Below are 26823 nucleotides of genomic sequence, written 5' to 3'. Positions count from 1 at the left end.
AAGCACTTACAATGGAAGTGAATGGGGCCAATTTTTGGAGGGTTTAAAAGGCAGAAATATAAAACTTATAATTTTATAAAAGCACTTTCATTAATTCTTCTGTTAAAACTGGTAGGCCTATATTTTTTTTAATAATTGTTTATACAGCCCTTTAAGGGTTTACATTGTAATGTCGTCATGGCAACGAAGTTGTAAAATTGTCTATAACTTTACAAAGAAAAGGTTAGTAAGTGATTTTATCACACTAAAATCATGATATCATGCATATAGTTTATGTCTTGTGGCTAAACTTTTGAAACAGTATTTTCACGTTACGGATGGACCCCATTGACTTCCATTGTAGGTGCCTCACTGTAACCCAGATTTTTGCTTTTTTTTTTTTTTAAAGAAAAGGAGGGACGAATTGAAATAAATTTTGTGGTAATCAATATTATGCCACAAATGCTGTTGATTGAGCTTAATTTGAATTGAACTCGGAATATTCCTTTAACTGTATATGCCACTGAAGTTTTCAAAAGTTTAGCCAGTGAAACTGCTAGCATTCATTTTCCTTATGTCAGACCGTTGAACAGGTGTCATACCTGCGGGTTTAATGGTGTCAGAGCTGTCACAGCAGTGTTGTTTTGTGTCAGACGCCTTTAATCCAGCGCTGTAGTTATTCACACTGCTCAGAGTCTCCGTCGCTTTACGAGCAAACGACAGAATCGACGCCGACCAAGAGCTGTCTGCCGGCTTGTCTTTCCGAGCCTCGTCGCTATCGTTTGCCACAACATCTCGCACAGGTTCCGTTGCCTCCGGTTCTTCTGCTTTATCAGGAGCGTCTTCACATCCAACTTTCGTGTTTGGGTCCTCGTCTGCCATGTTTACTTCATAGCACGTGACTGGAGACCAGAGTAATCGCTTATGATCCCTAAGGATAGACAAATCGAATGACAGAAACACGTGCAGTGAGATTTTTGTTTTTAGCTACAACAATGTTTCTGTGTACAACAAGCAACACAAATCGCTCACAAGCGACTACTTTAATTCCTCTAAACTTTAAACTTGAGAACAGTAGCGCAGGCAGAAACTTTTGGGTAGGCGGACCAATAGAAAATATCCATTGCATGACATGCAAACCTTTTATTTATTTATTTTTACATATTTACATGCAGGCCACTAGGTGTCAGTGTAAGCAACCTGGTCTAACTATCGACACTTACTTTTTTCTATATTTTAAAGACCAGGCAATTAGTACACACTAAGGCGAATTCCAATCGAAAGTGATCATCCCTATGCCCTACTCACTACAAAGGACAAAGCTCTTAATGTGGGCTCTCTAAAGAGAGCATGGCATTAAAGTTTGAATGCACCCTTCACTAAATATCTTGTGATAAAATAAGCTTTCTTACTTTCGTTTGGAAGGACTCTTCGAGTGGCGTCCCCTTCCCAAAGTGCCCTTCAAGGGCGCCAAAATGCTGTTAGGCAAAACGTCCTAAAACACATTTTCTTCCTGGAGGACAAGACAAAGGAGAGAATGTAGAACTGCATCTTAATCAACATTTCTTTTAATGTTTGTGAAATGTTAGTAAAAAAAAAAAAAAAAAAAAAAAAAAAACACACGTATCCTTTAAACGCTTGATTTGTAATAACTGTCTGTCTCTTATCTCACCCAGAAATACATATGTTATGACATGCGCAGACGTAAATGCATGTTGTTCAGTTATGGAGTGTATTCTGAATAAAGTGTTTACATGAGCTAAAATTCTGATTAACACAGGCATATGCCAGCTAGAGGTGGGAATCAGAATTCTGGGAACCAGATAACAGACCTTTTTCACACTCCAGGTTTTGGAACACGGAAGTAAATGTTTGCAGGGTAAACTTTGACAGCGATGATTGGGAGACCATAGCAAATATTATTTTCACTTACCCATTTGCTCCAAGACATTAGTCAAAAACTCAAATCGTGCTAATTTGGCATAATAAACTGTAAATGTGTTTCAAGCCTTCACTATTTTTTGACAGTAAATAAAATATAAAATACACAATTTGCAGCTGCCTAGCTGACACAGAAATACCAAGATAATCATTAAAACAGGGTTTGATAGCAAGCCACTATTTATGTGTGTTCCTAAATGGTTTTGATTAGTTAAAATGGTTCAATATTATGATCCATATGGTTCCTGCACATCTAATCAGCACACTGGGGTTAACACTCTTTACAGGGGTTTAAAGTATCCACTAGATGTCAGTATCCAATGTGTTCACCTTATTTAAACAGTTAAACACTGCTTATATTTTAGGGCCCAAGCATTGAAAGTGCGGAGACCCTGTTGTTCTTCTAAGGATTATTATTGCGGATTGTTGTTTTGATACTATGTTCAATGTGTTGTATATATAAACCAGAAAAAGATAGCTCTGAGTGTGTCGCAAAGTAGTTTTAGGATATTCAGACAACCTGACTTTGAGGGTTTCAAGGAAATTAGTTTGTACTAAAAAATCTCCTGATGTCCTGATGATTAATGCCTACTGTGCTGGATTACTGTAGTCCACTAGGTGTGATACTGAATGCGTGCAGTCTGTTTTAAGGATTATCAAGACTGATTAATTTTTAACTTGTAAAACATAATTTAATATCTTTTTGTGAAGCTTTTCATTGACTCAATCACTCAAGAGGCATAGAGGAAATTTTGTTAGGTACAATTTTAGTCGATGTTGCTGTATTTGGCTAATCAGCTTCATAATGGAAACAACTAGATAAACAAAGCACAGCTGCTTTGGACTGAAACTATACCAAACAGAATTTCCTCTGCTGGCATCCATCTGTGAAAGTTAATTAGAATTCCAAAAAAGTCTATTTTTAGATTTACACATTCAAATTGTATGACAAAATATTAATCTTTAACAAAATGTAGGCCTACATATTATGAATAAAGCATAATTTGAAGTATCAAATTAAATTAAATACTTCACATTTATGCTTCGTTTACAATAATGTAGATTAATTCAAGATTATTCAGTTCAGTTTGTCAATTTGTTATACAATTGAAACTGACTGAAATATTTTGTATAATGTAGGTTTAAACCAGTGAATTACATTTATAATCTGAGTGATTGTGTTTTTGGAATCTGCATTTCCAGACCCCACAAACTGTAAGTCTACTGAACCAGTTGCAAATCTCAAAGGAAATTATAATTAATAAATGTCACCCACATTATGTTATATCTTCTTTTCTAGGTTTATCATCTCAAACCAGTGATCACGACAGGTATTGTTATAAAAAAAAAAAAAAAAAAGCAAAAAGAAACACCATACAGATATCTGATAACCATTTCAAGGACTATTCATTGGTTTAAGGAAGTGACATCTTTGTTCCTTGAACATTTCCTGCTAGTTGTCATACTCATTCAAAACAACAGCGGAAGGTGCTTCATTCATAGTGACTTTAACATGTTTAACATCACTAATGTTAAAAAGATTGTAATAGAGTGTCATTATTAAAATGTGGGCCATGTTGTTCAGTGGCTGGATGCTCTCTAGATGCCTGGAATGGAAATTAAAGTGTTTAAATTTTCAGACAAGTAACGACAAATGGACGTGTGAACCACTTAACTGAAGCGAGACGGCTGGAAATGTGCAGTACTAACAAATGTAGCACCCATCATATCTCTGGTAGGTGAACAAAATTTATGCCAACTAACTGTAAGTTTGAGAGGTAGAGCTCTAAACGTGACTACAGACCGCTCCCGTTATAATGAATGAAGCTGCACAAGTCATTTACTGTTATATTTAGTCATTCAGCAGATGTTTTTATCCAAAACGACATACAAATTAGGAATACACACGCAAAAAAAAAAAAAAAAACGCAGACAGCTTCATTGAAAGGCTTCATTGATTATAATAGGAGCGATCCAATATTCCTGATCTTTCTGCTGTGGAAATAATTGTGAGCATCTAAACTACGATACAATTTTAACTCCTCTTTCACGTAGTTGCTCAGTATCAACACCACGTCTGGATAAGTCACTTCAGGCAAACATTTAATGTTCTTAGAGAAAATATGTTAAAACCAGAGCCTTATTAAAGGATCTTTTAATGATACCAGGAATTCTCCCTGGCCAGTAGCGTTCCTTTGGGATTGTTTACATCCTTGAAATTGTCTATATGGCAATATATGCAAGACACACTAATAAAATAGGGCCTATGTGTTCATATATGGTTTTCACTGATATAAAAAACATCATACTTGTATGTAAAGTAAATGCAACATAGGCCTATATTTCAAAATAGTAGGCTACAATAAACCGTTTTCGTATATGTAACATACTTTTTTCTAAATACTAGTGGGATTTAAATACATACAGATATTGGCCTATGCTTAAATAAATGAACTATAATTTTAACGGCATATATTTCTACATATATGGCCATTTATAAGATTCCTGTATGGGAAGAAGAGCTGTTAACCCCTACATGGGTTAATAAAACTATATGAAAATCTCTAGTGACACGCAAGCTGTGGGCGTGGCCTCTCGCCTATTTAAATAACTGTCACTTGAACGAGGCTGAGTTCTCAACCTTCACTCGACAGAGACACGCATTCAGAGACTTGAAGATACAAAGTTACAACTCTATGGTGGACTTAAAAGGAATTTTAAGGGCGAGAAGGATTTTATTTTTACAGCTGAATCCATTATCGTCATCTCCAGACGGGAAAATATGAAATTGTCAACAGTTTTGCGACTTTTCTTGTATGCCCTCGGTGAGTATAATTGGCAGACGATGACACGGTGCTAGAATGTCACAACCATGTGGACTTTATATAAGTGCTAAATGTATAGGCTTTGTATGTGCTTATATATTCCTTATGGAAATTCATAACTTTGCTTTTATAATAAGTTTCAAATACGCTTTCCCTTCATTCTCAAACAGTCTAATCTCCAATGTTGCCATTGATTCTATTCACGGGCGACAACAATGTCATTGAGCCGCTGTTTTAAGAATATTCTGGGATATATTTATTTTTGACCCATGCGTTCACTCGTTATCTCAGTGTCTGTGCATGCAAGATGTTTGTAAATGAAGCCTCTCAGCACCCTCTACGGGTAGTAGGTATTGCTCACAACCTATTGTTCCTTTTAAAACATACTTATTTGTATGCCATCCAAAACTTCTTTCACACTACACCTTTCAGGAAACCAGGACTCCAAAATACAATAACAATAAAGTTTTACAAGCAGCCCTATAGTGCTGAGACAACCAGTGCACATAGCAGTTACATTGTAGTAACAAATCCAATGCATGACCGTAATCTCAACTTGATTATTTATGTTTTGACCTTTTCAGTGGCTGTGTCATCGGTGAGTTGTGCATCTGTAACGAGGTTTGAGAGCCAGAGCCCTGCACATACAACTGTGATAGATCTCCTAGATGTACTGAATGAACGGAGGTCTTCTGTGGACAACAAGGAGGTGGAATATCATGATGAAGAGGAATATTACTACGATGATGAAGAGGATGACGAGTTTTCTGGGGATTATGGTTTGCCTATAGGTAATTAAGGACTTCTTTTCAAAACACAGAATCAGAATGATTGCGGTTCGCATTAGTGGTATACTTACTATGCTATTGTGTCCGTATCAGTGTGAATAAATGGCCATTTTCTCTCTCGACAGCTGCGTTTTCAAGCAAACCCAAGGATCCAAGTGCCGTTTTGAATGCAGAAACACTTGAAGGCTCAAAGAGGAAGGGCCAAGGAAGGAAGAAAGGAAAAGGAAAGGGAAAAGGCAAGAAGAGGAATCCGTGTCTAAAAAAATACAAGGACTTTTGTATCCACGGAACCTGCCAGTATCTGCAGGGCTTAAAGGGGCCTTCATGCGTGTAAGCACTTGTCTTAGTCATCTGTCCTGCTGTGATTTTATGTCTATTTCCATTTTATTTCAATAGTTCAGTTTTAAAATTCTCTAAGAGAATCAAAGGCATGAATCAAGCGTTCACATTACTCATTCTGACCGTATGACTTGCCGTTTTTCACCAGATGTGATCAGGGCTACTCAGGAGAGCGATGTCACTTCTTCTCATTGGAAGTAAAGACGAACGAGGGAGCGTACAACCGAACAACGGCGCTGGCTGTGGTGGCTGTGGTTCTCTCTTCACTATGTCTCACTATCATCGGACTTCTACTGGCTCTCAGGTTTGATTTCCATCACCTTCTTCACTTTTTAAAAGCTGATAAAAGTCATAACACTTATCAAACTGTTTTGAGTCAAAGGAGTGTTCATTTTCGATAACTTTTCTGTCACCCAGGTTTCACAAGCGAGGTGCATATAATGTGGAAAATGAGGAGAAGATTAAACTGGGAGCTGCGCCACACCACTAAGAGACTGGAGAGAACGGTACGCGGATAACGTCACATTTTACATTAATGGTGTCCATTCCGATTTGACTCAGTCGCTTGATATTTGGATTCCTGTTGTTTTTAATTTCAGGCAACTGTGTGGGAATTCTACCTCAAAATAAAGCACCGAAGTTGAATGTTTCTGTGGAACAGCGAGCGCAGCGTGCTGGATAAGAGGATAGAGTGACAGTGTTTGTTGTTTGCAGGAATCACGGCACCTCTGTGAAAGGCCTGACTCACGAATGACTCGCTAAAAAGTTCACAAGAGAGCCCAGTCAGCTCAAAACTTGCTACGAACTGGAACTCTGACAGACGGGCTTGGTCTGGAACAGACGCTAAGCTGTTCAGACATTTTAGTTGTATACAGAATGAGAAGGAACTCCTCTGGGTTGGGAATGTAGTTTGGGTATTGGGGCGAGGTATTTTCTTGTATAGAAGAAATCTCGCCCGAAATAAGTATTCTTATAAGCATTTTTGTTCAAGGAATATTCCAGTTTTAATACAAGTTTAGCTCAATCGACAGCATTTGTGGCATAATATTGATTACTTGTTATATTGTGGACTCGTCTGTCCTTTTCTTTAAAAAAGAAGCAAAACTCAGTGCCTCACTTACAATGGAAGTGAGTGGGGCCAATTTTTGATAGGCTTAATGACAGAAATGTGAAGCTTACAGTATAATTACATTAATTCTTCTGTTAAAACTTGTGTATTATTTGAGCTCTAAAGTTAAATCAACGTTTTTTTAACGTTAACCAATTGGCCCCATTCACTTCATTTGTAAGTGCCTCACTGTAACCCAGATTTGTGCTTTTTTTTTTAAAGAAAATGAGGGACGAGTTGAAATTATTTTTTGTGGTAATCAGCATTATGCCACAAATGCTGTTGATTAAGCTTAACTCATATTGAACCCGGAATATTCCTTCATTGTCTGTGTATTTAATCGTTGTTAGCTATGCTTTAATTTATTTATTTATGTAAATATTGATATTTATTTGGATTTAGACCAACCTTGTCCAGCCCTAATGCACTGGCAAAGTATTTGACAGTCTCTGTTGTTTTGTCAATGTAATATTTTATTTATTAAAAAGCAATTGTAATAGGTTCATGTGAGTACTGAAAATGGTAGACTGAAAATCAAAATAATATTTAAATAATTTGCAATTTTGATATTTTTGGTGCATTTAATGAAGAGAATATTTTAGAATATTTTTATTATCATTTTAATCTCCAGGACAGTGTTAGAATGTATTTCAGCGAACTTTTAAAATAAGTTTTTTTTTTTTTTTTTTTTTTAAGAGAAAATAAATTCATTGTTTGGCCAGTATAATGCTAACACCGTTAAACAACAGTGTGCAAAATATGAAATGTGAATTACATGTCCTAATCACAAAGCTGTCTTTGAGCAGTTCATCATTTCTGTTTGTTTGTTTTTTAAATTCAGCATCCTACTTTAGAAGAGATAGACATTATTTCTTTCTCACTGTCTCATTAAATGTGTGCAGTATTTTGAAATGCTCAAACAGGAAAATTAAGGCAAATAAATAAAACTTTATAATATAAAAATACTTTTGTACTGCATTTTCAATGCAGATGCTCAGTATATTCCCAAGGAGGAAGATACAAAGAGTAATTTTACTCATGAGAGCAGTTAAGACCGGTTTCCCATTTTGAGGATATTTTTGAAAACTGGAATAACAACATGTATACTGTATTGTCTTAGTTTTGACACAAGAAAAAAAATTGTCTAGTCTGCCTCCTTTCAATTTCCAAAGATTTTTCTTTCATGTGAAGTGCACCTGTATCCTGAACATGTGGTCAGTGGTCATTTACATGTACAATACATTCACAATAAACACTCTTTCACTACCAGACGACATGTGACTCCTCACCTTGCATTACTAGCATTACTCGCTTACAACATCATTGAAATTGTGCTTCCTTGAACCAAAGTTGCAATACTTCTGTGTTGGCCACACCTAAACTATCCAAACTTCCATTTTATACACCAACAACAGAACCCCACTTCCCTTCAATAAAAAAGAGATTCGTGACAGACTTCAAAAGACTTCAAAAGGAAGCCACACCACAGAGCTCATTTCCTTTTAAATGTTTGAAGTGGTCTTGGATTTTTTGTTGATTGTATAACTTTTGACTCTTAACTGTTAAATACTAATGTCAAAACTTCTGTGGCAAACCACCTTTGGAAAATTCATAAATTAGTCTGTGGGGTTGCATTCAAACATGTATGAAGGCCAGGCTTAAGGAAGCTAAACTTGACCCGTGTCTAATTTAATGAATGACTCAGATTGTTTGTTTGTAAAGCTACTTGAGGGTGACATCATGCGTACAGGGGCATCAAATGATCCGGTCTTAGGGTAATCGGTTGTATGGCGAGACGTTCAATCTTTATCACAGAACTGTATTAGCCATGATACTAACTGACAGCATGAAGGAGAGCACATTTATTGTTTTATACATGTGTAAGCTGATCGCCCAGCTTTCTGTCACTGGATATCGTATGGTCAGCTGACCGAACTGGCAGGGGATTTGAGTAGCTCATCACACCTTGGGTGGCCAACAGCCCGCTTTTAGCGATGACATCATTCTCCAGTCCATGTGCTTTACGAGCTACTCAATCTAACTCCACCACATCTGGTTGGAATACTGTACTGGGTGAACTGGAGTCTGGACATATGGGTTTGGGTCACACCCTGGCAGTATGTCGAGCTTACAATTCATAATCCTGGGCTGTGCACAGGCCGATTTTCCAAGATAATTACTTAGGCAAGGGAGGTCATGATGACATACACTCATGTAGCGGCTCTGCCTTTAAGACATCTCTATTGCTCTACTCTCAGGTTGAGCAAGATGACTCAGTTGAGCAACATTTATTGTTTGCCAGTAAAAACCTGCCTCTCTCAAAACCTATTTCTTGTGCAAGGTGTTTCCTGCTTGTTCAAATTGCAACAATGGATCATTTCCATTGTACAATGGAAGTGCGCACTCTGACAGTTGGAAATCTCATTAGGCCATCAGCTTGCGTTTAAGGCCGGCAAATGGTTTATAACAGTTCCCTAAGAATAAATTGCACCAGCAGCACTGTTTATATGCACATCTACGTTGTTTTGGTGCCTGCTTCACTGAAGAAATGATGCAAATTAGGTTACGGCGTAAAAATGCGCCTACAAATTTGTTCTGAATGCAATTTGCTAGGTGCAGTTCCTGATCTTGTGTGTTGGTTCTAGAGTTCTAGAGTTCTGAGATTGTGCAGCATCACTCCACCACTGTGATCCAGGCTCGAAGCGACACGTTATTAGATGCTGTGTAAGGTGAAAAGAACGTCAACATTTTAAAATGCGCATCTCAAACCTGTGCTAAATATGTTGCGCTCTGTCTGACGTCCTGTTTGAGCAGCCAATACTGCAGCACTGGGCTCAGATACATGCCATTACCGCAGTGAGCCAAAGTCTGAGCCACAAATGCCGCTTCTCAACCGAATTCTGCCGAATACCACTACCACCTGGGAATATAACTATCATACATGCAGCTGTAATTAATGAAAAACACTGGTACCTCCACTACTTTTAAGCTTGAGAAGCTTGGTAGTAGGTGGCACCGTTATACCGTGCAACACTAGCTGTATTAACCTTGAACTGACTATTGAAGCGTTTCTTTTCTCGTTTTACTTTTGAACTGGCTAAAAATCTTAATACAAGTTAAGCTCAATCTACAGCATTTGTGGCATAATACTGATTACCACAAAAAATAATTTTAACTTGCCCCTCCTTTTCTTTAAAAGAAAAGCACAAATCTGGGTTACGAGGCACTTACGATGGATGTGAATGGGGCCAATTTTTGAACATTAAAATATTCACTGTTTCAATAGTTTAGCCACAAGACATAAACAATATGCATGTAAACATGATTTTAGTGAGACAAAATCACTTACTAACCTTTTCTGTGTAAAGTTATAGCTAATTTTACAGCTTTATTGCCATGATGATGTAATGTCAACAAACCCTAAAACAACTGTAAAAATGACGATTTAAACAACTTTACAGCTCAAATAATACAATTTTAACAGAAGAATGAAAGTGCTTTTATAAAATTATAAGCTTCACATTTCTGCCTTTAAACCCTCTAAAACTTGGCCCCATTCACTTCCATTGTAATTGCCTCACTGTAACCTTGATTTTTGCTTTTCTTTTTTTTTTTTAAAGAAACGGAGGGCCGAATCTAAATTAATTTTGTGGTAATCACCATTATGCCACAAATGCTGTCAATTGAGCTTAACTTGTACCGAACCCCGAATATTCCTTTAAGTTTAAAATGGAATGCGTTCTAGCCGTTTGGCTTATATGTATTCGTTGCGCCGTCTTGTGGCCATAGTGTACTTCAGAGATAACATCGATTTAAAATTCTTTAAAAATAGTCTTTAAAATTCGGATATCATTCGAATTTTGGTAATATTTAATTGAGTTTTGTGAATTTAAATATTTTTTTAATTTACAGAGAAAGGAGTTGTGTTTGTGCTGAAAAGAATGACAATAACAATTTAAATACGCTGCAGCCTTTCATTTAGCTCCTGGTTAAACTGAATTGCAGGTGGGTAGTGAACAAGACACTTCATTTTTTTGCACTGAAATACTTGCAAATGCAGTGAATTTGCCTCTATTATACTGGATATCTTTAAAAGTGTGAAACCAAGGGTGTCACGCCATTGTGGTGAATTGGTGGGTGTTTTTGGTGTTTGTTTGTGCTCGGTTACCTGCGTGTGCATGCTGAGTAGGGTGTGAGTAAGGTGTATACTGTATCACTGGCACTGCAGAACACCAGCTGCCGTAGACTCGGACACACTGTCATGCTGTTGGTGAAATACAAGCTCTGATGGATGAGGTGTTGACAGAGTCATTGTGATTCAACTCTAAAGATGACTATTGGAACACAGTGAAGTGCTCTTTAACTATTTACAGAGTATCTAGGAGACTGGGCTTGACTGAATGTTAACAGAAATTTGGCCCCAAAAATATTTGAAAATTAACTATTTTTTATAAGTGGGGCTTGCCCATGTAAAAATATGCTGCCACGGTGTTAATGTTTTGTGAGTTGCAGTACAGTTGCTGAGTGTTTATTTTTAGCTAAGACATTGTTGGGTTGATTGCTTGGGTGTTCTGGGTGGTTTCTAGGTGGTTGCTTGCTGGCACAAATTAAAAGAACACATTTTATTATATAACGGACATTGAAAAACAAATAGTTCCGGTCATGGATGCTGATTGTTTAGTACAGCATGCTAAAATGCTGCTATGCTTAAATACAAAATATTGTTCGTGCACGAATGAAACATGAATGGAATCTTTAATCATGCATCTTATCGTGGACATTCGTGCTACTGCTTTTCCATGCATTTAGACTTAGATGACAAAATTGGGCAAAATATCCCATACACTTGAATTGGACATGGGACCATAGTCATATCTAGGCACTAGAATATCATAGAGGTTAGGAACAAACCCCTTACCCAAGTATGGCCAATAGATATAGTGAAGCTTAGCAAACACCTATAATTATGCTTCAAATGTATAAGCAGCCATTCATTTATCCATAGCACATGACATTATCGGAGGAAACGGATAGGCTTTGCATTATGAGTAGGAATGGAATTGAATGATAACAGTGGTCACACTTTTACAATATTGTCTAAGAGGACAACTCTGCATAAACATAACCTCTTTCATATACCCTGTGTCTGTCCCTGGAGAGCCAGAAGTCCACTCCATCTCTCCCGATGGCCCGGATGAGCTGCCAATAGATTCTTTTGCCATGACCACATAGCACTGGACAGACACTTGTGTATCTTTATCACGTTATTAAATTCTCACCCATCTATTTAGATCCCAGGAGGGTCTGAACAGGATTAAATGTCAAATGTGAGAAGGGATATGATAACGCTGGGAGGAGTGGAGCACAGAGGAGACAACAAGCAATCTCTTTTTTGCTCTAGATCCTGCGCAAACAAATTCAATTGCTTTTTCAGTGGATGCTATCAATAAACGTTAAGGAATCTACTGGTGTTCCAGGGCTGTGGCTTGTGTTGTGCATTGCCTTTTTCACCACATTGCAGAATTCAGCCAGAAGGGAGGAATGTCTTGACTCATATATATAAACAATAGCTTCGACCCCCCCACATAGCCGCCTATTTCTGGTAAATGCATCTGGGGAGGATTTGGCCAAAACGTGCATGCCTTTGGGGCAAAAAAGTTCTATCTAACATTAGATTTTTCTACTGCCATGTAAATCTTGATTTTAAATGCATCACTTAAACAGATAAGTGTGGATGTGTCAACAATCAGCATATTCCAAATAAACTTAGACATGCACATTCTTTTCTGCTATTTTCTTCTAGATGCACTGAAGATGCCCACTCTGGCCACATTCCACTGCATTTTTAGTCAGGTTGCAATTATGGCAAATCAGGTTTATTCCTTTACATGACACATACATAACAAATATGATTAATTCTGATTAATATAGGAAACTTTTTGTGCATGTAATGTCAATGACAACATTTACATGCACATGAGAATTTGGTTAATATTGTCATATTCACACATATATGTTTGAGTTTTGTAAGCACATAAACCTGGTTGCCATAACCGGAATAATATTCCAGTTTTTAGAAATCTGAATAAGACAGCCGGCATATGCTTGTATTAATCGGAATTCTGTGTCAGTGAGCGCTTTTACTTGCATGATCTTACACTGATTATGCTTAATAAACCGACAATGTGTAAGGTCATATAAATGCCTTAAACAGTTTTAATTTTTCGGGGTAAAGTCATAAACGGTTTAAGCAAATCGCGAATGTAAATTTTAGCACATTTTTGCTCCCGATTTCACACTGCATGTGAACAACTTTACCTTTGATATATTCTTCAAGATGTACTGAATATGCTGCTCTAGCTATTTATTACAGTGCATGTTTAGACAATTTGACACGCATAACAGAATATGAACAAATTCTGGTTAATATAGGAATATATTACTGTGCAAGTAAACACAGGTAATTATAGTGTGTATGTGCACATGAAAATTTTGATTAGTCTTGCCATATTGTGATCATGTATTTGTCATGTAAACACATAAACATGATTTCCATAACCTGATTAAGACAATAATCCAGTTTTTAGCAATCCGAATATGACACCTGGCATATGCTTGTATTAATCGGAATTCTGTGTCACTTAGAAGATATACTGTTCATTTAAATCTGTGCATATACAAACTGTAGTAATTATGAGTGCTAGGAGACAGGGGCAAAGTGAAGTCAAGCTATCAAAGAGAAACACTTTGAAGTAAGAAAAGAGATTATTTTTTACAAACATTAAAAGAAATGGACATAAATCAATATACATATGACAGCACCATTGCAGTTTCATGACCAACATTCTGAAATTCCTTGCACTCTTGTTAGCTGCTGTCAAAGACATGAATGAGAATTAATGAACTGATAATTTAATGAGCAGAACAATTTCAAATGAATGAAAATAAATGGCAAGAGCAAGTATCTCCATTTCCATAAAAAAATAAAATAAAATAAAAAAAACAAAAACAAAAAACATGCAAGTTTTGAGTTAATATGCTGATTAAATGTATACAGGAATGTTCCATTAAAGCAATCTTTTTAGTATACAGGCTTAATCAGAATATAGACCTTAATCGGAAACTAATATGCATGTAATTGTGGTCTGTGTTCTGTCAGGTATCAGCTGTGGGTGAATGACAGGAGACTTCTAAAGCAGAGTAAATCAATTAACCGCTATGTCTGGCTATGTTGACAAGTTCTACATGATACTGTCACCACCAGAACACTATAAACAGATTGCCTTTGTCTTGGTACCCCCCCCCCCCCTCCCCCCATTCTCTCAGTACCTTAAATGAGGTGCTACAAAGGCCAAATGTAAGGGTCCTGCTCTCTAATTTGTGCGCTTGTCTGTTTGGTTTCTGAACAGCGAGCCACAAAGAGGTGGGAGCTGTAGTCAGGGCCTGTGGAATGTAAGGAGGGGATTTTTCATATGGTGAGCTCACTGTTCTACTGTAAAACCTCTCATTTACAACAAAGAGACTTGGAGAGGAAGCAAGAATCATCAACATCCTTTATAAAGCAGGAGTATGCAGCAATTCCTTCTACAGAATTAGAATAATTTGCAGCCCTTTTTTTATTTGTATCTAACCCTTTTGCAAAGATGAGCATAGCTGGCGTATGTTGTGTTTTGAATGCTGGTGTTCCCACTGGACTAGCTCAACTAGCAAGACTTTCTTGGCCAACCAGCTTCAAAGAATATATATTGTTCAAATATATTGTTTGACCAGCTTCACCAGATAAGTATTGCTGGTTAAAAAGATGTCTCTCTTGGTTTGTCAAACATCAACCTCTCTAAGCTATTCATGCCGGTTTAAGCGAAAAATGTCAGCACAGAAATCAAAGTGTTATCTCTGTCAGTGTCACTATTGAGAACAACAGTATCTGCCCACTCTTTCAGTTTTTCCATATAGATTCCATAAAAGTCTTCCAAAAATTGTTGAAGCCATGAACCAAACCAACCAGCTATAAGAAGAATCCCAACATTACAAACTTTTGAAGGGAAATAGTATTTGAAAATCCGACAAAAAAAGGGAATGAACTACAATCCCATGAAGCATTGTGAATTAAGGATCTGAATTAAACAGTGGAAAAATACAGTATACAACTACTGATTTAAAGTTGTTGATCATCAGTATAGAAACCATATATTTTAAATTTATTGCAAAATATTCATATACAAATGTATAAATAGTTTGAGAGTGTAGCGAGACCGACTCGATTGCATCATTCACAGTGCGTCATGTGAGTGGGTGTTTGCTGCAGAAATGTTTTGGCGCAGTTTGTTTGCTGTAGTTCTCTGAATGGAGGATCTTACTCTTCAGGTTTGACAAGTAGTATAGTTCTTCAGAAGGAGTTCCAAAATTAAACAGGTTTTTTAAAAATTAAGATAAACTAACGCAGACTGGTGGCTTCAACAGCAGCATATCCTATTGATTTACAACATTTGAGCTCACGGTAGGTCTTGCTTTGCAACATGATCACATGGGAAGTTTCCAAGAGTTCCAGTACCCTAGGATCGGACACATTATGCCAACTCACTGACAAGTGGCATCTGCCATCAGACATTTTTTATCAGCTCAAGTGTATCTTCACTTGTGGCGGAAGTGTGTTGCATCATCAGTGTGGAACATCTGGGTTTGGATCCCGATTTGATACCAGGAAGTAATCACGTTCGCATAATCAGTGATGAGCGCGATTCGGAACTTGCATTTTTCTCTAAAACATTACAGTTATAGGGGGTAAAGTTTATAAATTACGCATTCCTCTTCATTGTATTACAGCCTGTACAGCTGAAAACAACTCGCTTCACAACTCACTTTTGGTGCCCCTCTGTGGACATTTCACCTGGAAAATGGAGCTCATGCATGCCCATACACCCAAAAACACTTACTGCTCTTGTCACTGGCAGCAGTGTTTTGAATTTCGTTAAGCGAAGACCGATTTTAGCTAAAGAATAGTCAACCTACTGTTTCCAATTTCACTGTGAGATCATTCTAGTCTTTACTGGTTTATAAGTTATTGTAAAGAAAATCACTTCCGCTATGGAAAAAACTAATATTAAGAAACATTCAGTAATTGTTGCTGGTGTTAACCATTGTTAGCCTCTTTTCTTAATAAACTTATATGGTAGGAGGCCTGGGTAGCTCAGCGCGTATTGATGCTGACTACCACCCCTGGAGTCACGAGTTCGAATCCAGGGCGTGCCTCCAGTCAGGTCTCCTAAGCAACCAAATTGGCCCAGTTGCTAGGGAGGGTAGAGTCACATGGGGTAACCTCCTCGTGGTCGCTATAATGTGGTTCACTCTCAGTGGGGCATGTGGTGAGCTGTGCATGGATGCCGCGGAGAATAGCGCGAAGCCTCCACACGCGCTATGTCTCCACGGTAACGTGCTCAACAAGCCACGTGATAAGATGCGTGGATTGATGGTCTCAGATGCGGAAGCAACTGAGATTCATCCTCTCATCCTCTGCCACCCGGATTGAGTCACTACGCCACCACAAGGACTTAGAGCGCATTGGGAATTGGGCATTCCAAATTGGGGAGAAAAAGAGGAGAACATTTTTTTAAATAAAATAAACTTCTATGGTAAGTGAAATGCCTCCTCTAGTTCCAGAACCCTCAACTTTCAACCTTTGCAATAAGCGGATGCCATAATTTAACCACAAAACCAGATCCAGGAGTCATCGACTCTGGTTTCACAGCACAGGGCTTTGGCTTTTCTTCCAGGCATGAACAAGGGCTGCCTCAGAACAGTTAAAAGCCATCGTTCTGTTTGCTCTGCACTTCTTAAAATGATTCAAAAGCTGACTGGATAGAAACATGAAACAGTTTTATTGCTAATGCTCACTTAGACTAGTTAGATTGTTAAAAATGATGCCGGTGCAGGCTGCTTACTCAGCCGTGTCCCCTGGGGAATGTGTAATGGTGAGTCACAGCACCCAGCCTTTGTGTTTCCTTGTGAAATCTATTCCACTCTGAGCCCCCCCATTGTGTTTGCTGGGGCTGACAGGCAGATGAGTGGGCCCTGGGGACAATGAGGGTGTGAAGCCCAAGATAATGTAGTTTTATACAGGTCTGGCCCTTCATCAATGAACTTACATCAAATGCTCACCACATCATGTGCAATGTTATGTTGATGCCTTTGAACATTGTATGAGTCAACAGATGGTATGGCTCAGTGGTCTTGAAAGTGTAGAAGCTGAATCGCAACCATGAACAGTTTAGCTGCAATTTAAATTGCAAATACTAAATAAACATTCAACAAAGTGGTTAGAGTGGTAACATTGACTTTATTACAATATAAATATTGAGGCTCTCTCTGTTCTAAATATGGATCTAGAGTTATGATCTCAACATCATAAAAGCTCTGTGAATGTGCCATGGTTTATAATCAGATATTGGACCCAAGTGTGTTATCCAACAGTCTGACCCACAAAAAAATCTCCTTGTGTCTGTGGGTCTAATTCATGTTCTACGCACATCTGAAGCCTTTTTGAGGGTGATCCTGTGTGAAGACACAACACTTTGAAGTCAACACAAAACAATGCTCTCAACAAATGTTTCTTCTGTCATATGACAAAATGTAAACAGGATTTTCAATTTGAAAAAAAAAAAAAAAAAAAAGGAAGGCGGGACTTAATTTTATCCACCAGGAATTGGTGGCATAGTGAAAAGTGGGCTGAAAAATAAGAAGGCTTGTTGACGTAAAACGAAAATGTTGTTTCAGAAGCAAGTTTCGCAAACAATTATGAAAACAAACATTTGTTTCTTTGGAATAACGCACACTGATGAAGACATGTATTGAGAAAGTAAATAGGGTCAATTTTGATTTCATGTTGACTTGATGATAAGCCATTGAAAGTTTTAGACCACCTGCAAAAGCAGAGATTGAAAAATAAACTAAATATGAAATGAAACAAATCTTCATCCACTAATAACTGAAAAACAAAACCAAGCATAAGGAACAAGAATACAAAGACAGATTTTATTGGTCGTCATTATAGCTGGTGATTAAAGACTGTGCAGGTGGACTGGTGGTATAATTCAGACATCTGTTGAGGTTAATGGTGAGTCTATACTGTATAGTATGCTGGCCTCCCTCACTCTGCCTCATAAAGAAAGCCAATGGAGATTAAAGGAATGAGCGTGTTCTCTGGGTACAGTAACATTACGGGTCATTCCCTTGCATTCCTTGTGTAGGCTGGGCTGATATTATGGGATGGTGACAGAAACTAAGAAGAGGCTTTTGTTTTACTCTCCTTCCCATGCCAGCTGGCCTCTGTTACAAGAATACAAGGTGGATCTGTGCATATGCCCTTCCTTGGGTTTGTGTACAGTTATTACACGGCTCTCTGGAATACATGATTCTGATTGGTCAATCGAGGTATTCTGCCATCAAATATTTGTGTATAATGACTGTTAAAACTGTGTATTTGACTGTTGTCCCTGACAACCAATCTCATACACTGTGTATCTTACATTTTGTTTCCATTCTCTTTACCTTATGTCAAGGTAAAAGGGTCATAACAGAGTTCTAAAAACATCCTCCCCAGTCCAAAATAAGAATTGATTGAAACTAAGCTGCTAAAAAGGGCCTGAGACAATCTCACAGTGAAATCTGTGCTTGCATAAATGTGGCCAAAGCGGTAAGTGAAAATGGAGTGTAAAGCTCTAAATGTCCACAGAGGGGTGCCAAAAGCCAGTTGTTTTCAGACGTACAGGCTGAAATACAGTGAAATATACAATATGAATATAATGCATATTTTATAAACTGTATCCCCAAACCCAAACCCTGAACCTAACCATCAGTGGAGTAAAACTGTAATGTTAGAGGGAAAAATGCAACCTCTGAATCACGCTCATCACTGATTGTTCGAACGCAATTACTTCCAGGTTACAACACTTGATGCGAACCCAGGTCTCCCACGCTGCTGACGCAACACACTTCTGGTCACGCCACAGACGAAGGTAAACACAGAGGAGCCAATGCAAAAATGGAGAGGAGATGGCGCTTGTCAGTGAGTCGGCATAATGTGGCTGATCCTAGGATATCGGAACTCTCGGAAACAACGTGCCAACTTTCCGTGTGATTATGTTGTGTGATGTCAGAAATACAAAAACATTAACATATGACCGCCCACCTTTACACGTCAATGAAGTCTATTCAGTGTTCAAAAACTAGATAATTAATCCTGAACACCAGAAGAATTAATGAATGTAAAATGTGGGAAAGTTCACCACATCTTGTGCTGTTCCTGGTTGTGTGTAGCACCTGCTGCTCTGCATATCATTCCAACATTAAAGTGGCTGAAGATTATTTTTAACAAGATCCCTGATGGTTTCAGTCTGATCTTAACAGTTTTGTGAATCTTTTATGAATCATGCAATGCAGGCTTTGCAAAGATGCAGCTTTATTATCTTCAATGTCTGCAACTATGGGGCAATTATAAACTAAAGTGGATTAATTAAAAAGGTTAAGAGAGGGGCCTGGGTAGCTCTGTGTTCCCTATCTGTCACTCACTCGAAGTTGTGTCGATGTAGTGACACTAGGGGTCACTCTTGGGAGCCCCAAACACCTCTGCCTTTTGAAAAAAGGCCAATGGGAATTGGCGAGTGGAATTTGCATGCCACTCCCCCAGACATTCGGGTATAAAAGGAGCTGGTATGCAACCACTCATTCAGATTTTCTCTTCGGAGCCGAGCGATTGCATTCAGTGCACTGAATTCAATTCTCCCTACTGATCACCTCAAACTGCTGGATTTTACGGCGCATTTCAGCAGCTTCCGCCCCTGGGCGCTTCGGCAGAACAACAAAAAGAGTATATTCTAAAAAGAGTATATTTTCGATTCTAAAAGACCGGCACACACGGAATGTCTTTTTAAAGATGCCTTTCAGTCTGTGTGTTATTCCTGGTTGAGATTTTTATCTCTCCACTTCTGATGGCCACGATCGCTGTCTTACGTGTCTGGGCGCTGCCCACGTGGAGACTTCGTTCGCAGATGGGTCTTGTCCTCATTGTGAGAACATGACCATGGCAACGTTGCGGTCGCAGCATGCCTTCGTAAGAAAGCAAGCCACCCCAGCGGCTCCCCGCCTCGGTCCTTCTACCTACGGGTATGAGGCCATGTTGGTTAGCACTGGGGGCGATTTGGGGACTCCAATGGGACCACCTCCGCCGGGTAACCCCCCACGGACCTCCAGTTCCTCAGCACACTCGCTTGCCCCAGTCGGGTTCTCGGATGAGACCGCCGGCTCGTCTCAGGGCAAGTTCAACCTCTTATTCAGGGCCCGTGAAGACGATGAGCTATCGAGCGCAGCATCGGAGAGCGGGCTCTGTCCACTTCCCCCTTCGGGTGTGGTCGCCCAGTCTCAGGTCAATGCAGAGATGACGGACATGCTTTCCCGGGCAGCCGCGAGCGTCAGGCTAGAGTGGAACCCTCCACTCTCCCCTGAACCCTCGCTGCTCGATGACTGGCTCCTGGGCCCAGAGCGCTGCTCACGGCCGCACTCCGCCCCGGTTCCTTTCTTCCCGGAAGTGCATGAGGAGCTGACAAGATCGTGGGGGGCACCTTATACTACCCAGTGCCAATCTTTCAGCCTTTCGAATTCTCACTATCCTCGATGGTGGGGCGGCCAAGGTGTATTCAGTGATCCCCCAGGTGGATAAGGTGCTCGCGGTGCACTTGTGCCCGCAGAGTGCCACCACCTGGCGCGGGCACCCGAAGCTCCCATCCATGATCTGTAGGTTTATGTCGTCTCTGATGGCTAAGGCCTATGGTGCCGCTGGACAAGCTGCCTCCGCCCTGCACGCCGTGGCTCTCCTGCAGGTACACCAAGCCAAGGCGCTAAAAGAGCTGCACGAGTTCTGACCTGGGATTGATGCAGGAACTGCGCTTGGTGACCGACCTCGCTCTCCAGGCGACGAAGGTCACGGCGCGGTCTCTCGGGTAGGTGAGGTCCACCCTGGTGGTCCAGGAATGCCACCTTTGGCTCAACCTGGTCGACATGAGAGAGGCTGATGCTTCTATGGAGTTGGTAGACAGACCACTCCATCCCCCGGTGGAGGGCCGGGAGAAGAATCTTTTGTTTCATTTTTAGCTCCATGCCCAAGAGGCAGCAGTACCCAAAACTTCAACAAAAGAGTGGTTTCCTTGTTCTCTTGGTCACATGTCAGGTGTGTCATCACAACCGCCGTCCACCGTCCCATTTTGGCAGGTTTGGCGCTCCAGTGGCAGACCCCCCGCCCCTGCGTGCCCAGCTGTGGCACAAACATGCCCACACCAGGTTGGTTCCAACGGACTGCAGGGACGATGTTCCTCCTCCCCCCTCCTCGACCAATCTTATGGTGGGCGTCAGGAGCCAGGTAAGTGATTTGATGTCTCTGGACTCAGCACGGCCACGGGGTTCGAGCCCCCTCGACGTGGTGCCTCAGGCTCTGCCCCGCCACGAGTACCTACCTGCCAGTACATCCGACGTGATTATCCCCTTGGTCCCCCTCGCCTGGAGTTTGGACGCATGGCTCGCGCTTTCCAACCCGTCGCGATGGCTGACCCAGACCGTCTGACTCGGCTACGTGATTCAGTTCGCCAAGTGCCCGCCCAGGTTCAGCGGCGTCTGCTTCACCTTGGTGAAGGGCGAGAATGCTGCTACCTTGCATGTGGAGATCGCTACCCTTCTACGGAAGGGTGCGATAGAGCCTGTCCCTCCGGCTGAGATGAAGAAGGGGTTTTACAGCCACTTCTTCATTGTACCGAAGAAAGGCGGTGGGTTGCGGCCAATCTTGGACCTGTGAGTACTGAACTGGGCCTTGCACAGACTCCCATTCAAGATGCTGACGCCAAAACGCATTTTAGCGAGCATCCAGCATCAAGATTGTTTCGTGGTGGTAGACCTGAAGGATGCGTACTTCCATGTCTTGGTCTTACCTCGACACAGGCCCTTCCAGCGGTTTGCTTTCGTGGGCCAGGCGTACCAGTACAAGGTCCTCCCCTTCGCCCTGTCCTTGTCCCCTCGTATCTTCAGGAAGGTTGCAGAGGCAGCCCTTGCCCCGCTAAGGAAAGTGGGCATCCGCATCCTCAATTATCTCGATGACTGGATAATCCTAGCTCACTCTCGGGATGTATTGTGTGCGCACAGGGACCTGGTGCTCACGCACTGGGGCTTCGGGTCAATTGGGAAAAGATCAAGCTCCTCCCGGTTCAGAGCATCTCTTTTCTCGGTTTGGAGCTGGACTCAGTCTCTTTGACGGCGTGCCTTACGAACGAGCGCGCCCAGTCGGTGCTGGCCTGTTTTAAGGCGTTCAAACAGAAAACAGCGGTTCCACTGAAACTTTTTCAGAGGCTCCTGGGGCATATGGCATCCTCAGCGGTGGCCACACTTCTCGGGTTGATGCATATGAGACCGCTTCAGCACTAGCTTCAGACTCGAGTCCCGAGATAGGCATGGCACCACGGGACACATCACGTGGTCATCACGCCGACCTGTTGCCACCTCTTCAGCCCTTGGACCAACCTTGCATTTCTACGGGCAGGGGTTCCCCTAGAGCAGGTCTCCAGGCATGTCGTGGTTACAACAGATGCCTCCAAGATGGGCTGGGGCACCGTATGCAATGGGCACACAGCCGCTGGCTCCTGGACTGGCCCATGGCTGCACTGGCACATCAACTGCCTAGAGTTGTTGGCAGTACTGCTCGCCCCGCGGAGGTTCTGGCCATTGATCTAGGGCAAGCACATGTTGGTCTGGACGAACAACATGGCAACGGTAGCGTACGTCAACTGTCAAGGTGGTCTACGCTCCCATTGCATGTCACAACTCACCCGCCGTCTCCTCCTCTGGAGTCACCAGCTCCTCAAGTCGCTATGAGCCACTCACATCCCGGGCGACCTCAACACCGCAGCGGACGCGCTGTCATGACAGGTTACACTCAGGGGAGAGTGGAGACTCCACCCCCAGGTGGTCCAGTTGATTTGGAGTAGATTCGGTCAAGCACAGGTAAACCTGTTTACTTCCTGGGAATCCTCCCACTGCCCGCTTTGGTATGCCCTGACCGAGGCACCACTCGGTATAGATGCACTGGCACACAGCTGGCCCCCGGGATTACGCAAATACGCGTTTCCCCCAGTGAGCCACCTTGCACTGTGCAAGGTCAGGGAGGATGAGGAGCAGGTCATCCTAGTAGTACCCTACTGGCCCACCCAGATGTGGTTCTCAGACCTCACGCTCCTTGCGACAGCCCCTCCGGCGAATTCCCCTGAGGAAGGACCTTCTTTCTGTTGGGCCTCATGTATTCAGATAGAAGACAAAGGCAGGCCTAACACAGTCGTAAAAACCTAACTCAAGCCCCCACATTCCAAGTCGTAAATTATACTGATAAAAATCGCCCCAAAATCAAACAAAGGGAGTCCAAAACAGACTACAAATCCCATGAAGCCTTGCTCACTAAAGGATCGAACTTTCAACTCCTATTGGATGAGGCGCACAACAGAAAGTCCCTCAAACATGACATCATCAGGAGTTGAAATACCTCTGAAATGCTTTCGGGATTTGCTTCCAGCAACTTTGTTCACCGAGTATAGACGTAGTTTATCACTGCTCTCAGGTGCAACCTCGTGGCACAAGGAAGTAACGTCTGACTTGAAACTGTGGCCATACAATCTCCATCTCGCTGGACGAGTTGAGATTACTCTGTGTTCAACCGAACACTCTAATGGATCCGAAGGAGACCGCCGAGCAATTCGCATCTTCATCCGTTTGCCTACAGAAGTGAAGAGATTAAAGATTTCTCTTCCATCTTCAATCAAGTCAACATTTCTTAGTTCTCCGCCAGCCCGCAAAGAATCAACAGCCATACCGCCTGCCGACAGAGCGAGGAAACGGCCTCCCGTCATCACCCGAGCCTCAAGGAACCGGGTCAGAGTTAAAGGATGGAGGAAAACACATTCTACCTGTGTCCTCATGTGATTCAAGTAAGAGGTTTACGTCTGGGCAGAGATAGAATGTTATAGTGTGTTATTCTTGTGTTTCAAGGGTTTTTTTTGTACAGTTTACGGACCGCCATGTCCGCTCATTATTAATACTCAGGGTATTAATTATCACGAATTTGTTTTGCTGTATTGTGGTCCAACCAAATTGGACTGTTGTGCAATTTCACCATCGCGGGTGAGACAGCAACTGAGTTCATCCATTAAAGAGTCAAATAACGCGGGACTGTTTACGAGCCGTCCACCACGTCTCTGAGCGATGAACTAACGGCTGCTTTCTCTCCCACGATTTCAAAATCGGCTTTAGGGCCGTCACTTCTCTCTCTCTCGTACTAACCACACACACACACACACATACACGCACGCAACCCCTCACAAACATTCTGACACACATTTTTGGCTCGTAGATAGCTTAAATGCTAAAGCCCAGCTTTGTCCCTAAGCTATCGTACAAGCGGATACATGCGGTAACTGGTAGACGTCATTGACTGGTTTCTCTCTGCCCCCATTCGCGGTCATATTCCCTGGCCGGAAGTCTCGCGTGACATACTCTCCACGAGAGTCACGTCCGCCATTTTGTGCGTGTCTCTCCTTACACACACACACACTGTCACACACACACACCTTATGTGTTATAGGATTATTTTGATTTCCATATCTAATCATATCACTGTTTAGTTTGTAGTTGGAAGTTGGAAGTTTATTGATATGCATTGTATTAATTATTAATTGATATTACTGCATAAATAAACTTTGTTTATATTACAAAGAGAAGTGTTTTGGTTTGTTTTGCATACGCCTGTGTCATGCTGATGGGATGTCAGTGCTCGGATTCAAACCTTCATTCATTGTTTTTTTCCCGAAAATCGATATTCTTCGGATGTCGATTTTCCTAAGAAAACAATCTAATATTGAGACTGTTTTACTATTTGGTTATTAGTCCCTGATTCCAGGGTGGTGCCCCGTCAATTTTAATCCTTATTAATATTCTATTGATTTTTGATAATTGATAATTATCTTTGATGATTGTTGAATCTGAATGATCAATAAGCTAGTGTTAATTTTAATTAATGTTTCATCGATGTTAACAATTAACGATTATCTTTGATAATTGTTGATTTAAAGGATTAAAAAAAAGCTAACATTGATTCTCATCAATGTTCTATTGATTTTAATAATTAATAATTATCTTTGATAATTATTAATTATTGCTAATAACCAAACTTGCTCCTAAACGTAGCACACTACATTTACTGGAGCCCCATATGAGGTTTTAATGAGTTAGATTCAATTGATTAATTTAAATATTAATTAATAACTACAGAAATAATTATTAATTATTTCTGATAGTATCACTGATCTAAACAACCAGTAAAGCCCTACATTTCTCAGGGACGGGGCACCATTTGGCACCTGCGACCAGACCTCTGGAATCTCCACGTCTGGCCCTTGGATGGGATGTGGAAGACCTAAGTGGCCTACCTCCCGCAGTGGTAGAATTGATCACTCAGGCTAGGGCTCCCTCTATGAGGTGCCTGTATGCCTCGAAGTGGCGTCTGTTGATGCGAAGACCCCCAGAGCTACGCAGTTGGATCTGTGCTTTCCTTCCTGCAGGAGAGGCTGGAGAGGCGGCTGTCCCCCTCCACCTTGAAGGTGTGTGTAGCCGCCATTTGGGCACATCATGATGCAGTGGATGGTCAGAATTTGGGGAAGCACGACTTGATCATCAGGGTCCTGAGAGGTGCTAGGAGGTTGAATCCCTGCAGACCGCACCTCATCCCCTCGTGGGACCTCTCTGAAGTCCTTCAGGGTCTACGGGGAGCTCCCTTTGAGCCCCTGGAGTCAGTTGAGCATAAGGCACTCTCTTTGAAGACTGCCTTCCTGACTGCGCTCACTTCCATCAAGAGGGTTGGGGACCTGCAGGTGTCCTCTGTCAGCGAATCATGCCTGGAGTTCAGTCCAGATAATCCTGAGACCCCAACCGGGCTATGTGCCCAAGGTTCCCATGACCCCTTTTAGGCATCAGATGGTGAACCTGCTAGTGCTGCCCCAGGAGGAGGCAGACCCAGCCTTGGCGTTGCTGTGTCCGGTGCATGCTTTATACATCTATTTGGATCGCATGCAGAGCTTTAGAAGCTCTGAGCAGCTCTTTGTCTGCTTTGGTGGACAGCGGAAAGGAAGCGCTGTCTCCAAACAGAGGATTGCCCACTGGGTCATTGACACCATCGTGATGGCATATCACGCTCAGGATGTGCCGCCCCCCGTGGGGCTATGAGCCCACACTACTAGGAGTGTAGTGGCCTCCTGGGCCTTGACCAGTGGCGCCTCTTTGGCAGGCATCTGCAGAGCAGCGGGCTGGGCAACACCCAACACCTTTGCGAGGTTCAATAATCTCCGGGTTGAGACGGTTTCATCCCGTGTGTTGTCAGATATGAGCAGGTAAGTTCCGGGACAGCTGGCCGGGTGTACCATTTGCGCATAGCGCCTTTCCCCTCCCATGAGGTGAAGACATGCACTTTTGACTCACAGTCATGTTCACAAGCTGTGATCCCTGGATGTCTTTCCTCCTTAGCCCTGTGGCAGACGAGTTTGCGGGGAAACTCGCTGCCGGCCCAGTATGTGTGCTAATTAGGCCCTGTACTGAGATAGGTGCTCCACATGTGCTGATTCCCCCGTAGGTGACCCCATGTGATATCTTCCGCTAAATCGTTTCCCTGCCGGTAAACTGCGTCTTCCTTGGGCAGAGGCCCCTCTGCCCCTGGTCACCATGTTTGTAGAAACTCCTCCCCCCCGGGTAGGACCTACCATGGGAATTCTCC

At 41.7% G+C, this 26823-nt stretch overlaps 2 protein-coding genes across 2 annotated transcripts in view; one reads left to right on the top strand and one right to left on the bottom strand.

Moving 5' to 3' along the window:
* Window positions 1-26823, bottom strand: part of LOC127417779 (RUN and FYVE domain-containing protein 1-like) — a 53196-nt gene that overhangs the window by 19357 nt on the left and 7016 nt on the right. The window contains exons 3-4 of the mRNA XM_051657998.1: window positions 1392-1492; window positions 582-910 (exon numbers count right to left, since the gene is read on the bottom strand). Coding sequence (XP_051513958.1) covers window positions 582-861 — 280 coding nt within the window. The 5' untranslated portion in view covers window positions 862-910; window positions 1392-1492. The remainder of the gene's footprint in view (window positions 1-581; window positions 911-1391; window positions 1493-26823) is intronic.
* On the top strand, window positions 4539-8254 carry hbegfa (heparin-binding EGF-like growth factor a). The gene is made up of 6 exons (XM_051658003.1): window positions 4539-4745; window positions 5330-5536; window positions 5659-5863; window positions 6021-6176; window positions 6290-6378; window positions 6472-8254. The coding sequence occupies exons 1-5, from the start codon at window positions 4703-4705 to the stop codon at window positions 6360-6362; spliced, it is 684 nt and encodes a 227-aa protein (XP_051513963.1). The 5' UTR covers window positions 4539-4702; the 3' UTR covers window positions 6363-6378; window positions 6472-8254.

The sequence above is a fragment of the Myxocyprinus asiaticus genome, chromosome 27, assembly GCF_019703515.2.
Source record: "Myxocyprinus asiaticus isolate MX2 ecotype Aquarium Trade chromosome 27, UBuf_Myxa_2, whole genome shotgun sequence".
NCBI lineage: Eukaryota > Metazoa > Chordata > Actinopteri > Cypriniformes > Catostomidae > Myxocyprinus > Myxocyprinus asiaticus.
Note: the sequence above shows the minus strand (reverse complement) of the source record. Positions and strands in the feature narration are given on the sequence as shown.

Coding starts and splice junctions, on each gene's coding strand:
- hbegfa (XM_051658003.1), top strand. CDS start 4,703: ATGAAATTGTCAACAGTTTTGCGACTTTTCTTGTATGCCCTCG. Junction 5,537..5,658: donor GGATTATGGTTTGCCTATAG/GTAATTAAGGAC, acceptor CTCTCTCGACAG/CTGCGTTTTCAAGCAAACCC. Junction 5,864..6,020: donor TTAAAGGGGCCTTCATGCGT/GTAAGCACTTGT, acceptor GTTTTTCACCAG/ATGTGATCAGGGCTACTCAG.